At 38.9% G+C, this 15983-nt stretch overlaps 1 protein-coding gene and 1 non-coding gene across 4 annotated transcripts in view; one reads left to right on the top strand and one right to left on the bottom strand.

The window, feature by feature from the left end:
• LOC123872319 (broad-complex core protein isoforms 1/2/3/4/5) overlaps positions 1-15983 on the top strand; it is a 49077-nt gene that overhangs the window by 28010 nt on the left and 5084 nt on the right. For 2 of the 3 annotated variants that reach the window (XM_045916532.1, XM_045916529.1), the window contains exons 3-7: positions 4892-5125; positions 7398-7580; positions 9346-9813; positions 13343-13511; positions 13922-13969. In XM_045916532.1, coding sequence (XP_045772488.1) covers positions 4940-5125; positions 7398-7580; positions 9346-9813; positions 13343-13511; positions 13922-13969 — 1054 coding nt within the window. In that variant the 5' untranslated portion in view covers positions 4892-4939. Of the gene's footprint in view, positions 1-4891; positions 5126-7397; positions 7581-9345; positions 9814-13342; positions 13512-13921; positions 13970-15231; positions 15964-15983 lie in introns of those variants that run through there. The other variant, XM_045916530.1, reaches the window with a different exon arrangement.
• Positions 6215-6298, bottom strand: Trnal-uaa. The gene has a single exon. It is a non-coding gene; the product is annotated as a tRNA-Leu (tRNA).

Below are 15983 nucleotides of genomic sequence, written 5' to 3'. Positions count from 1 at the left end.
ACTTTTCGGTGTTAATAAAAATGTGCGACAGTGCGTTTTAATATACCTAATAAATAAAAATTAAAATGTGTTTCAATTTTCAAAGTAGGATAATTACTATACCAAGTGGGGTATAATATATGGACTAAACCTGTACATTCTAATAGTTCAGTCAATATGCAAATTGCCCTCCGAAAAAAGACCTACCGTAATTTGACATAATGAATCGTTAGGGGGGCATGTCAAGAGGTCACAGGAAACATTGGTTTTAGGAAACTTTTTCCTAAAACCAATATTTTCCAAGAAAAAAGCATTTCAAATTTTTTTAATTCATTTTTTGAATTTCTCAAAATCAGCAATCAGCGCGACCTTTTTATTTTTCCTGTGACCTCTTGACATGCCCCCCTAACGATACATTATGTCAAATTACGGTAGGTATTTTTTCGGAGGGCATCTAATTATTCCTTACATATTTACTGAACTATAAAACAAATATCATTTATTTTTATGCATAATAGTTTTTGATCTATCATGCAAAATGTCTGAAAAAATGCCCGAGTACGAAATCCTCGGTCCAAGAGTCTGACTCTTGGCCGGTTTTTAACCCTAAAATACCTACTTAGATTTAGGTTTTAATGACAGCCGTATCATGATGTCCACGTCAAGATAGTAACATTCCTACCAATAAGTAACCGGATCATTATTGTCGTAATGTCGGCCACTGGGTTATTGTCTACGGTTGTTTAAAAACTCCATTAATGTCCCACGCTCTTACTGCCTAGGCAATAAGCGCCATTTTCCTATTCTTATTATGTGATACGCGAAGAAGTGCGTGATTAGTTTGCGTTACTCGGAATCGAAGACTATCGCATCATTGGAAAAATGTATCTACTACCATCACGCATTAGTAATGCACATAGCATCGCAAATATTCAAGGAACGATGAGCTTAATAACCCAATAAAAAGAACAAAACATACCTAATATAATGATGCATAATAATAACTATTAAGTTTTTTCGTTGTTATTTTCTATTTTTGTTGTATCTATACAACTTCTCGCACTGCCAAGGGTCTACTTTTTCTTTCTTTTCCACTTTATTTTTTCAATTTTCTGGCACAAATACAAAAATTTAAAAAAAACCGTAAGTATGTTAAAAAGTTACAATAGGTAGGTAGCAGGTCTCATGTTAAACATGCAAGAACAGCAAGCCACCAAGCACCGAAATCTAAAACACACTCAAGGTACGTTTCACTCCGACCCCGGAGCATCCTTAAGAGATGTAGACTCTACCGATGCAAAATTAAATAAAAAATTTAAATTATTATGTGATGTAACCGTAAATTTACGGTTTTCGAATTTTTTGTCTTACGTGGCCCTACGTACCTACCTGCCAAATTTCATGTTTCTAGGTCTACGGGATGTACTCTATAGGCTCCTTGACAGACACGACAGACAGACAACGAAGGGATCCTATATGGGTACCTTTTTTCTTTTCGAGGTACAGAACCCTAGCAACCACAAAGAATCGTTGTGGAATAAGTAGTACTCATCTAGGTTTGAAAGTTTTCATTATATAAACTCTTATACGAATACTTTTAAGATTTTAAAATAACCTTTCACAACAAAAACTCGTAAACAATTCAGGTATACTACGTACAATTTAATACTTTTCAAGTTCGCTTATAAACATAATATTTTCTTTCGCGGTACAAACCATACAAAAGAGTAAAAACATTGCAATAGGTACGAGTAGGTCTCCGTGAACTTTACAACTTTTTGCCCTTTAATACTCGTTGTTAACTTCTGATTAACTCGGAAACCATAAAATGAAACAAAACAATACTTCGCTTTCCTAAAAATGGCGGAAAAATGGCTGAAAAGATATTGTTCGGTTTGGGCCACAAAAAGATTGTAAGGAACCCCCTTTGAATAAGAGGTAGGCCAAATCCAAAAGGCCATATTTCACGTGTGCTTCGCCGTGAAATATTTTTAGGCCTTTTGTTTTAGGCTTTGTTTTAATAACAATAACACTGTATGTTTTCGACTCTGAAATTTTGTAAAGACTTTGTAAAAACGTACCTATTTAAGAAATTAATACCATATATTCTTATTTTAGTACAAATATCACGTAACCACAAGTTTTAAGTTAAAATTTAAACCTCATCGGAAAGTTATTTTAAAATCAATTGTAAACTTTTTTCGACTAACAAGGTAAACTAATAAACAGACAGTCAAGAAAATCAGGGGGCACGGCAGTGCCCCCGCCAAGACGAGCCAAACGGCGGCCGGGGCGCTACGTACCTTTTTCTCGAAGTGTTTCGCCGTATTTTCGACCCGTCATAACTTCGGTCTGGATGACGCTAGAAAGCTGAAATTTTCAGTATAAGGTGTCCTCACCAAATTTACCAAATATACCAAGTATCAAATATCTAGCTTTTATGGTTACAGATTTATTGATACCTAAAATACGCCGATTTCGTCCCTCACTGATGATCATCAAAACCTCTACTCAAAACCTCTAAGGTACTTCCCGAAGTCCTAGAAGACTGAATTTTGGTATGTAGACTAGAAATTGACTACAAACTACAGGAAAATTAAGAAATTGGAAATGCCCCCCCTCTACGCCTCTTAAGGGTGAAGCAAATCTGTAAATTCTGTCGCTAGAATGCTGATATTTTCAGGATAAGATGTCCTTGGCAGCTTTATTAAACGCATTGAGTATCAATTGTCTAGCTTTTATAGTTTCAGATTTATTGACAGTCAAAACTTCTAGTCTGTAATTCTAGGGTACTTCCCGAAGTCCTAGAAGACTGAAATTTCGTGTGTATACTATAAATTGCATACAAACTACAGGAAAATTAAGAAATTCAAAATTTTCCCCCTCCACTCCCACGTATGGGGGAAGCAAATTATTTATAAAGTCTATCGCTAAGAATGCTGATATTTTCAGGATAATATGTCCTTGACAGACTTATCAAACTTACCAAGTATCAATTGTCTACCTGTTATGGTTTCAGATTTATTGCCATTCAAAACCCCTTTAGTCAAAAGTTCTAAAGTACTTCCCTAAGTCCTAGAAGACTGAAATTTGTTATGTAGGCTAGGGATTTCATTCAAACAACAGGAAAATAAACTTTTCCCAGTCTGTACATTTAAAAAATGTGTTTCCTGAAGTCCTAAAAGACTAAAATTTGATATATCTGCTTTAAAATTGAGTTGCAAGATTCCACTCAAACAAACATAGTTACATACATTGCAAGTGGAATAAAAGCTTTTAAAAAAAGAGGTAACGATAGAGAGCGGGCCATGAAAATGATGTAGGTACCTACAAAAAATAGATCCAAAAAAAAAAAATCTAGGGCACCTGCCAAAAAGAAATGAAATCCCACCAAAAACATTTCATGTAAAATATTGCCAAGACTCACAAGTTCATACTGCTTTCACTGTTAAAAAGTTATGAGATCTCTAGTAGAGCCAAGCCCCTAGCTGAGCTTAGAATTTCGCTGCCCATGGGACCTATCCCAAGTCCAAAGTATATAGCTCTTAAATGCTCTTGAGTATATCACATTTATAACAATAAAGAACAAATAACTCTACTTACAAGCTCTGATTCTACAAACCCTAAATCTTGGTTAAAAAAGTACGGCTTGGCCGTTTAATGTTCGTAAAACTATTACATGACATAACATATTATATTATGGTCATAAGGAATAGTTTGTTCGACAATTACTAATTTGTATTATACTTCATGATTGTCGCACAAGCTATTCCGGGCTTAAATATCATATCAGATAAAAGTACCACGAACATTAAACGGCCAAGCCGTCCTTTTTTAACCAAGATTTAGGGTTTGTAGAATCAGAGCTTGTAAGTAGAGTTATTTGTTCTTTATTGTTATAAATGTGATATACTCAAGAGCATTTAAGAGCTATATACTTTGGACTTGGGATAGGTCCCATGGGCAGCGAAATTCTAAGCTCAGCTAGGGGCTTGGCTCTACTAGAGATCTCATAACTTTTTAACAGTGAAAGCATTATGAACTTGTGAGTCTTGGCAATATTTTACATGAAATGTTTTTGGTGGGATACTACTTAGTAGTTAATGTAAAAACGTAAACTTAAAATTATTAAAGCTACAAAGGAAACGCACCCTGGTTTGAAAATAGGTACCTACATTATATCAGAGAATTATGAAAATTAAAAAAAATTTTATCAAAAAGCTATCACGCCTGACTACTAGATCTGCAAGTTACACAATAATTAAAAACAATGATTATAAAAACGGGTCACTCGATAGTAAGACACGAAGATATCGATTGTTTATTACATTGTGTGATGAATTATTGCACATTTGTGCTATTTTTTTGCACAATTATTATTTTATGCTATCGCCAATGCACGTTTCTATTTAAAGCTGTTTGTAATGTAACTTTCCCTGTTATCATGATCAACCCATCGCCGGTTAACTACAGAGCACGGGTCTCCTCCCAGTTGAGTCACTTTTCCTTTGCTGCATATGAATTGAAAGCTCTCAAAACTTTTAACTAGATGCCTCGATAAAGATATACGCTTGGAATTTCTATGCGTCTGTAATCAAAAAGATGCGAGTCAGGTCAAATGCGAGTCGGACTAGCACATGAAGACTTCCAAACCATCGTACAACAAAAACCACTTATAGCGGCCATCTTGAAATTTTTATTATTTGTTATTGCTGCTAGCAATAGAAATACACGTCTGTGAAAATTCCAACTCTCTACTTATCACGGTTCACGAGATAAAGCCCGCTGACAGACAGATGGACGGGCGGACTGCGGAAGCTTAACAGGGTCCGTTGGCACCCTTCGGGTACAGAACCCTACAAACAAACTTTTCAGATTTCCATGAAAGCTAACTCATCTTTCTCGTCCACAGATAAGACACCCATGACTCGATAACTGGCAGTAAACGAAACAAAACAAGATGGTGGACACACAACACTTTTGCCTAAGGTGGAACAACTACCAGAGCAGCATCACCAGCGCCTTCGAGAACCTTCGGGATGACGAGGACTTCGTCGACGTCACCCTGGCCTGCGATGGGAAGAGTTTGAAAGCACACAGGGTCGTACTCTCGGCCTGTAGCCCTTACTTCCGGGAACTACTAAAAGTAAGTACCTATTCTCGTCATCGTCATTAACCCATTGCCAGCCCACTACTGAACTGGTGGGAACTTCGGCCGTGGCTAGTTACCACTTTACTACCTTACACCCTACACCCTACACCCAATTTAGCGTTCCGGTACGATGCCGTGTAGAAACCAAAGGAGTATGGGTTTAACGAAAACTGCCATAGAGTTTATTCCATTATATTCCCAATGGTTTGTGAAGTTTGCCAATCCGCACTTGGCCAGCATCGTGGTAGACTTTGGCCAAAACCCTTCTCATTCTGAGAGGAGACCGGTGCTCTGTAGTGAGCTGGCGATGGGTTGATCGTGATAATGATGATGATGATATTCGTTATATTACATAATTATACTGAGAAAAGCAGTTTCGAAATTGAAAATGTGCGACCTACCCTTAACTTTTCTAAAAGTAGGTACTTGTTGGGTGAGCGACACGTATTGTACCTACGGTTGGGGTGGGAAGTCTAAAATTGTTTGTGGAATTTCATTATAACAAAAGGTTACCGTTATTCCACACTAATTCGAACATTTGAACTGAACTGAGTTTCATAATATCAGCTCTTTTCAGTAGAATGTGCTTTCCGAACCAACTTGACTACTTAAGCTATTTACTATAGAATGTCATATTATTTGCAATACATATTATAATGTTAATTAGGTACCTACCTATACCTTAAATATTTTCACCGAGAGTATGACTAATTTATGTTACTTACTACATCTTCAAATCAAATCATTCATTATAATTTCCATTTCAAAACAATCGGACGACATAGTCAGCGTAAAATCATTGCAAAATTTAAAATGATTCATATTATAAAAATCTCGAAGTTGACAAATTCGTCATGATTCCACGATAAAGATTTGGCCACAATGGCCAATAGTTCAATAAAAAGATCTTGTCGAGCTAGAAGACTCATAGGCGTAGACTCTCCTTTGCTGACGAAACTTCAAACTACTAAACCTAAGCCGCGGAAGGAGGGACGGACGGACGGATATGGTGAACTACAAGTGTTTCTTATTTACTACGGAACCCAAAAATGGTTTAAAAAATTAAAAAAAGCAAAAACAGTTTGTCAGGTGTGGGGTTCGAACCCACGCTCCCTCTCGGGAACCAGAGCTTAAATCTGGCGCCTTAGACCACTCGGCCAACCTGACTTGCCTGTCACCGGTGAAAATATGCAATCGGTAACGCATTCAACTTAAGTAGTAAGTGAACGTTAACAAGTGTAAATTAAATAACACCCCCGACAAGTGAAGGTTACAGTAACTAGAAAAGAACTTTAACTTTCAAGCGGCTGAACCAATTTTCTTGGATTATAGCTAAGAACATTCGATCAAACCACATTTCAAACAAAAAACTAAATTAAAATCGGTTCATTAGTTTAGGAGCTACGATGGCACAGACTGATACACAGATACACACGTCAAACTTAAAACACCCCTCTTTTTGGGTCGAGGGTTATTAAAAGTGTAGTTCGCGACAGGTGGACTTGGCTATCGGGGTATGAGACGGGGGGACGCCCGCACACCCGCACGTCACCCGCGCTTACCTGTAGCGGGTTAACCCAGGGGCTATGCGGGTGTGCGGGGCATCCCCACCCCGATTGCCATGTCGACCTGTCGCGATCTATAGTTATTACCTGCCTAGTTAATATGCAAGAGCGATAATAGAAATTGCAGACCAATTAGTAGGTAGGTAATGATTATTATTGTGTCGTATTAACTGCAGTTTTGTTGTACTTAGACAAGTTTTCTATGTATTTACTCGTATGTTTAACATAGTTTAAGCTGATTGAATATTTATTATATTAAAATAATTACTTAGTTAAGTACCTATTATCAATCTATACTAATTTAGACTGAAATATTATAAAGTGATAAAGTTTGTAAGTTTGTTTGCAGAAAGTAATCTCTGGAACAACTGGACCGATTTTGAAAATTCTTTCCAAAATAGAAAACTACATTATTCCTGAGCGACATAGGCTATATTAAAAAAAATTAGAGATCCCTAAGATATTTTAATAAGCTACCCGTAGCCGTGGCCAGTCGTTATTATTTAATACGCATTTTATTTATTGACTAAAAATATTTGTTACTCAGAGACTTGTACGATGGTACGGAACCCTTCGTGTGTGTGTCGACTCGCTCTTGACCGCTTTTTTATTTAAACTTGTGTAAAGCCAAGTTGCGCAAACAATTTTCGGTCTTTCTTGAGTTAATTAAGCCATTATCTTACCATGGTGCTCTTTTACAGTCAACACCATGCAAACATCCGGTGATAGTACTCCAGGACGTGGCGTTCACGGACCTGAACGCGTTGGTGGAGTTCATCTACCACGGCGAGGTGAACGTGCACCAGCGCAGCCTGTCCTCCTTCCTCAAGACCGCGGAGGTGCTCCGAGTCTCCGGCCTCACACAGAATGACGACGCTCAGGGGGTAAATTACATCTTCTATTTATTTATATGTGAGCCTCGATAGCTCAACGGTTTAGGGGCGGACTGAATTCCGAAAGGTCGGCTGTTCAAACCCCACCCGTTGCACTATTGTCTAGATCAAGCTTTACGCTTAATTGCAGGGGAAAGGGTAGTATTAGTCATGATTAGCATAGCTAATATTCTTTAAAAAAAATATGACATGATGACCTTATGGACTAAGAGCCAGAGCGTGCCAGACCTTGTCTGGTACAGGGTTGCCAGGACACTAAGTGTCTGGCAATGCATGACGAGATTTCTAATACTATTCCGAAGAAAGTATAAAAAAATTAGATATTATACTGTGACGTAAGATTTTTTACACCTTTATTACCTGTAATTATCTCCCAAAGCCACCATGATCCAAACTTCGTAGTCGCAGAGAAACTTTCAGCTTTTATAAAATAACGAAGGTCTGGGACGCGCTGGCTCTCTCTCTCTCTATTATGACTACCAGGTTATTACCCATCCATATTATAGGCTTGATTATAGGTAAATGCGAAAGTATGTTTGTTGGTTTGTCCTTTAATCACGCCGCAACGGAGCAACGGTTCGACGTGATTGTATGCATGGATATATTCGTAGTTAAAAACCTGGAGAGTGACATAGGCTACTTTTTAACCCGGAAAATCAAAGAGTTCCCACGGGATTCTAAATACCTAAATCCACGCGGGCATGAGCTAGTTATCTATAGCGGTAAATATGGTGATACCCTAGCGGTTAAGCCGTCACCCGGATCAACAGAAGGTCGGGCTTGCGATCCCAGGCACCTCTAACTTTTACAGGTTTTAAGCAATTAAATATCACTTGCTTTAACTGTGAAGGAAAACATCGTGAGAAAACCTGCATGCGTGAGAGTTGTCCGTAATGTTCTCAAAGATGACGTGTGAAGACTGCTATCCGAACTTCGACTGCTATCGGCAGCGTGGTGGCCAAAATTCTTCTGATTCTAATTCTCCGTGTTCAGTAGTGGGCCAGCGATGGGTTGGTGGTGATAGCCTATTTCTTCAGATAATTCAACGATATAAAGAGGGTAGCGGAAAATGGCTGTAAGAGGAAGGCTGAGGACCATGTGTGGTGACATTTTTTGGAAAAGGGCTATGTTTAATAGTGAACATCCGCCAGTCTCCGCAGGCTAAAATGATGATAGCATATACCTAACAAGTAATAATATAGGCTATTAAAAATTGGTACTTAACCAAATGGCAAAACATGAAATTCTTCAACAAATGTTGCCATTAATAGATAACTACGTCTAGACATACTAAACCACATTAGAATTTAGATTAAAATACCATATTTTAATAAGAGGTAGGTATGAAAATGTAAATTATTCTTGTTTTAATTTATGGTGCATATTCTTTAAATAAAAAGTTAATTTAAAATACCATCTAATCAGTTATGTAGTAAGTGCATTTTAAATATAATTAATTTGAATTGATTCAATATTGGAAACAATTACTAATTTTGTCTAACGTCTGAATTGCCTAACAAACCATATTGAACTCAATTCATGAACTTATCGAAATTTAAATCTTATTAACGTTGCAAGATGTCAAATCTTATAATTATTCTTTTTTACCGTGAGAAGGCCACGGGGGAGCATTGGTTAGTCAGACTCCTACCGACTAAAAACCTCCCACCGCTGACGACGGAGCACAAGGGACCGACAACATCTCGTTACTCCTAACCCTACTGTAATCTTTCTAACCCAGCATTTTGGTTCACAGCCGTTAGTGCAGAGCATCGCACGCGCAGCCGCCGCGGCAGCGTCATCTCCCCACACGCCGCCCCACCCCGCACACACCCCTCACGCTCCCCACACGCCAAGCTACACAGAGAAGCTCGAGGAAGCGCTCCTCCACCCGCCTTCAATCATGCGCCGCATTCCTCTACCGCCACGCCGGATGTCCCGCTCAGCGGACAACTCGCCCGACGTCATCAAACGCGTCCGTCACGACAACAACAACGATCAACCGCAAATCCACGACTTCTCAACAAAGAACCACTCGATGATGAACAACACTCGCGCGCACGAACAAGGCAACGGGAACGGCATCTCGAATTCCAGCTCATCGCCATCCCCGCGGCTAATGGATGAAGTCAAGAACGAGCCTCTGGACATGATCTGCCAGTCGAACCCTGACATCGACAGGAGCACGGATGACACGCCGCCACATTCCCATCACAGACCACTTGTGAGTTGGTAAAAGTCACCCATTTATGCATTTTTCCACAGATCTATGCTGTCAAATCCGTAGCTCTATTGCGTAAAACCTGCATCAATCATTATTTTTTAATAAAAAAATAGCGAGCAAACGAGCAGGCGGGTCACCTGGTGTTAAGTGATTACCGCCAGCCATGAACATTTGCAGCACCAGAGGAGCCGCCGTTGGGTTGTCGGTCTTCCAGGAATTTGTTGGTCCGCCTCTTGAATAACCCCATGTTGTAATCTAGTGGGAACACCGGCGATGGGAGTTAATTCCAGTTTTCATATATTACATGCCTAAATGTAGACTATTCTTGTTACAACAATGCATTTTAGCCAATAGTGAGCGAGCGTCAACCAATCAGAGGTGATTGAGATCGTGACATTGTAGCTGTCATTCTACCGCAATCGGGTAGCAGTTATGCGTATGGTTAGTCTGTATCAGAGTAGCGAGTAATTTTTTAAATCAAACCAAAACCCTTTGCGTTAAAAGCTTTAAACAAATAGGAATTTTTAAAAGTAAAACAACATAATGAAACATAACGTCAAGTTGGTACTTCATTGGCACGTATGCCATGACATTGAGAGTTACTGAGTATTAGAGACGACTTCTAACTAGAACGTGTACCCGGAATCGTGTTAGAGTCAAATAACTCACTTGGCTTATAATCACTACCCATCTATACTATTTATAATAAATAAAATTGGAGTGTCTGTCTGTAATTTCAAAATAACTACCGCATATTAAGGTCATATGGTTATTTGAACGATACTATAACTGAATCACACGTTTTTAAAATTTTTGTCTGTCTGTCTGTTTGAAAAGGCTAATCTTGGGAACGGCTGAACCGATTTTGACGGGATTTTCACAGACAAGTAGAGAATTGACCAGGGAGTAACATAGGCTACTTTTTTAACCGACTTTCAAAATGGGAGTTGTGTTTTTCTACCTATGTACACCGAAATCTCCGAGATTTCTGAACTGATTTGCGTCATTTCTTTTTTAATCGATAGAGAAACTTTGCGACATTGTTTCATAAAAAATTTTGAGTCCAACTCCTCAATCCTGATGCTGCAGGGGATCTGACCAATCCACGCGGGCGAAGCTGCGGGCATCAGCTAGTATTATAATAAATGCGAAAGTGTGTTTGTTTGTTGGTTAATTGGTTTGTCCTTTAATCACGTTGCAACGGAGCAACGGATCGGTGTGGATCGGAAGTGGTTTTTTGCATGGGAATCGTTTAAGGCCTGGAGAGTGACATGGCTATTCTTTATCCCGGCAAATCAGAGTTCCCAAATCCACGCGGACGAAGTTGCGGGCATTAGCTTGTAATAGGTACATAATTACTTATTATTACAACGGGAAGTACCCCGTAGGTTTTCTTGACAGACGGACAGACAGACAACAGAGTGATCCTATAAGGGTTCCGATTTTCCTTTTGAGGTACGGAACTTTAAAATGGTAATAATATAGGGTAATTCCGGGGGAGATGGCCCTATTAACTTTGAAGTCTGATTGTCAAAAAATCATAATAAATCAAACGATTACTTTAATCACAAACGAAACTTTAATTATATTTCTTATTAAATGTTAACAATAATCAGTCTTAAAATAAACAAAAATAATCATTCAGGCATGAAATAAAAATCTTACGATTGGCCATCTCTCCCCGTTTGTCCGGGTATGATGGCCATAGGAGTGGGGGAGTGATAGCCAGTACTCTTTTTCCCTTTCCCTTTGCCCTTACGTCCTTTCAACTCCTTCTTTTTCTTATTGCCGCAGACGGAGCACATATCCTCAAACTCCGTACAATTTTTATGCGTCCAGAGCATACAAATATTACATTGCAGCCAGTCTTCGACGAGTTGGGTCTTGTAATAATTTTCTCCACAGCCTCTACAGTTATCTTCTTCTTTGTCGTCGTTCTCACTTTCAGAAGTATCACAAAGGGACATGGGGACTTCTTCACAGCTACTGTCTGAGATCCTTCGAATGGCTTTCCGTTTTCTAACAGTCTTGTTTTCCTTATTTCTATCAGTCTCTATTTCTTGTTTAATCTTCTTTGGTCTCTTGAGCTTCTCTTCCTTTTCTTTTTCTTTTATTTTTTGCTTGGCGATGTAATCTTCAGACGTCAAAAGCATACTAACCTGCTTGGCGCGTTTACAGGCTTCTTTAATTTTGTTAGGCAACGGCGATATTTCATTCAGTACTTTTGTTGGTGTAGGTTTGTCATAATAATTTAATTTAATTTTTCCATTTCGCACTTCAGCCATGGCTTTTTTTAAATCTTCTTCTTCCCAAACCCCCCGAGCAGCTGTTGCTTTACGCACGTAGGTATTGGGCATCTGTAAAAGAATGTTTTGATTAATATATATATACCTAAACTAAAATACCGCAACGACATAAAAACATTATATGGCTAACTCACCCTGAAAATAATAGGCCATCTATCCCGATTGTTCGGGAGAGATGGCCATATGAATTAAAAGAAGAAACATACCACTATGATTCATAATTTATAGGTTAGAATGCGTGTAAACTTAATTACTTTACAATAACTGTGCTAAAACATGCAAATATTGTAAAATCTTTTTGCGACCACGTAATATGATAACCCCTTGCCTTATATTGAGCATTCAATCAAACAAAAAAGTGGAATTTACTTACCTTTTCATTTATTTTTTTGACAAAAACTCACGGACATTTGTCGCCGGTCGCGAAACGAAGCGTACTAAATAAATATTAGTGCCATCTATTGCCCAATAGACGTATTTTTATTTATTGGCCATCTCTCCCGTACGGCCATCTCCCCCGGAATTACCCTAATTATTTGGACCTAACTTCGTTTTATTTAGGTCTGTGGTTTTATTAAAAGTAGATAATACTAGTTAATCATTAGGTAGCTGTCACACTGAGCTACAGTTGGTAGTCTAAAGATAATAATAATTTGGAGATAAAAGAAACGTTATTACAAAGTTAGATTGCCGCTTCATAGTTGACGAGTTTGTTCTCGTTCATTTATAACGGTCTCCCATTTCGACTTATTTGGTAACTTAGTACCTATTACTTAATAGAAACTTATAGGAAAACTCAATTTACTTAAAAAGTGTTTTAAAATATAGAAATGGAAGGATTTTGAAAAATAAGGAACTCAGCGGTTGCTCTTTTCAAACATGCAATTCACAATGTTATGCCATATCTAGTGCAGACCCACGCATTCAAAGTCAAATCATTTTCAAAGTAGGCACTATTATATTCTTTTTGATAGTCAAATCAAGCAAAGTAAGATGATATTATAGTGGTGATAATTATTAACTACGTAACTACGAGGGTTCCAAACGCGCCCACATCTGAGAAGAGCCCACAACAAACTCAGCCGGGTATTCTTTTTACTATCAACATTGCACATAAACACACACACAAATTGTTACAGCGAGCCTAAAATAAAATGAATTCTGGTCATAGAATAAAACTTAATCCGTTTCATACTTTAATGCCTACATTATGATTGCCTCAGGGATGCGGGCCGCCTTCCCGCGCGAGCTCTGCAGAAGCAGACGACCGCACGCCGCCACCGCAGCTGCCATCTTCACCGTTTATATCACCCGCCGACACCAAGCTCTTCGCGACATCACAGCACAACTACAACTATAGCATGACAGCGCTCACTGATCACACATTGGCCGGTAATTGCTTTTTGTGACGTGTTTTCTTTTGTGATATATTTTTTTGTTTTATTTAGTGTCTTACTGTTTAGTTAATTTAAGATAAAATGAATTTGAATGATTTGAAAATGAATTTTAGTAAGGAGGCTTCAATATAGGTTTATTCAATAATTGGCGTGGATTTTAGATAATTGTGGTATGAGATTACCAATTAGGAACCTCCGGCGAAAAAAAAAATGATAGATAAATTTTTCTGTCTTAGGTTCAATACTTAAGTATTAACGAACCCGAAACTAAATGCAGTTAATATGGTGGCAGTAGATTCTAAATATTCGATACGGTACTTAAAGATATACTAATTTAAAGCGCAGGATAACAAAATAGGCTATTGGTTCTATCGACGAATGAATAAGAGCCATCGCTACTTGCAGGTCTGCAGAGTCCGCTGGCTCCAGATGGAATGGCGAGCACATCTCAAGGTGAGTCGCGGCTTGTCTAGCAACAAGTTTATTTTATGCATACCTACATATATTGAAACAAACGATATTTTAATGCACTGTCTGTCGTATGCCACCATCACCGCTTCCTCTCTGCTCTGTCATTATTAGGTTTATATATCATTATTAGGTTTTATATTTTTTACAAAATGTATGAGGCAATTATCACGTGACATAATAATATATTGTAATATATGTATTCTAATATATCTACTCCTAACCTATATTTATATATATAAATATATATGTCTTCATTATGTGCTCTGTGTTTTGTATTCAATATTAATGTTAGCTTTTGTGTTATGGTTCGATGGACTCTCGTACGTAGAATCTTTTTTCATTTGTCAGACTTGACCGCTCTGTGGAAATGAGAACTGATCATTGAACCAAAACGCAACGTGGCGTGCATGTTACTGTATTGTTACTCTAGTTTAATGTATTCTATACCAGAGAATTGCTAGCTTGTTTTCTAGATGTGTCTTGATAACTTACGCTAGGAAAATCCCTTGTCCCGTCGCTCCTACTTTACTTCTTTTTTTTCGACTCCTTCAGTTCTTTTAATATTCGACTCTATCCTTTTTATTCAAATAAATTCATTTAGTTCCTCTTTGTTAGATATCAAAACGCACTAAACATAATATTCAATTGGCTTACTTAATTAAATAAAAAAGCGTGCCGGTTAAAATGAAGACTGAAGAAAATTACGATAAAATCAAGAATACATAAATATGGAACAAATCCGATCGAATATTATTGTCATTCACAAAATAAAAGATCCCATGAATCATTCGTGTTTCTAAAAGCAGTCTCGAATTACCCTTAATCTTTATTGTCTTGGGAATCGTATCACGGGGACACAAGATTGGACAATGGAATTTTAGTACGTAGCGATTGCGCGATGTCAGTTTATTTAAAAAAAAAGATATTTCATTGAAGACTACTAACGCTTTTGTTCGAGAAATTTGAAACTGCACTCGCCGATACCGCGTCCCACAAGTTGTTATGAAAACAGGCGACTTATTCATCACACAATCATCGCTGAGCTTAACTAAGCCGTAGGTCGGGTTAGGAAGAGATATTTGCGTTACTAATACCGCTTGGCATTGCCTATATCGACGCGTCGGATGGCTATCATCAGTAAAGGGGGGTGGCGGTGCTTGAGAGTAACGAGAGGCTACGATAGTGAGTGCATTAAAAGTGCGTTCGGAAGCTTCGATGGGGCTAACTGCTTGTGTTGTGACCAGGTGGCGCCCGCACCCCCCAGGAAGAGTACCGATGCGAGCCCTGTAACAAGAGCTTGTCGTCCCTGACGCGCCTCAAACGGCATATCCAAAACGTTCACATGCGACCGTCCAGGGAGCCCGTGTGTAACATTTGCCGGCGGGTATACTCCAGCCTCAATAGCTTGCGAAACCACAAGTCCATCTACCACCGCAAGCAGCAACCGCCCTCCGCCGGCCAGGGCCCCTTCTACCCCGTCAACTGACGCGCGGCGCTGCCCCGCCCGCGGCCAGACGTTGCCATTCGAGGAACCCAAGCTGCCATCCCGACCACCTAAAACATAGCCATAGTCTTGCCCGTAGACCTCTGTTAAGTTTAAATAAAAATGTAACGCGATATGTTCCTAACATTTGTACATAGCATAGTTTTACGTGTACTTGCATGCGCATCGCCAGACTCTATATATTATGTATCTATAACTATCGTTACTAAAATGTACGCTTGCGTGTAAGCGTGAGCCGTCGTCGCCTCGCGGCCACCACGGCGGTACGCTTACACTCGCCTTTCTGGAACCAATTGGGACATCTGTGATCGGTACACGCATAACCACCAACGCTCCTTTTTACAAAAAAGCGCATTAGTCAAATTTTCATAATCGAATCACGTTTGAATTGCCTCTACAACCCAGGTTCGCTAAATTGCCACCCGTGAGAAATTTTTGGCGGCACTGAATTGTGCCAATTGGTTCCGTTGAAATGGGACCCGTTGGATCCGA

Source organism: Maniola jurtina, chromosome 15 (assembly GCF_905333055.1).
Source record: "Maniola jurtina chromosome 15, ilManJurt1.1, whole genome shotgun sequence".
NCBI classification, from domain to species: domain Eukaryota; kingdom Metazoa; phylum Arthropoda; class Insecta; order Lepidoptera; family Nymphalidae; genus Maniola; species Maniola jurtina.
The sequence above is the reverse complement of the archived record's forward strand: the minus strand, read 5'-3'. Positions and strand labels throughout refer to the sequence as shown.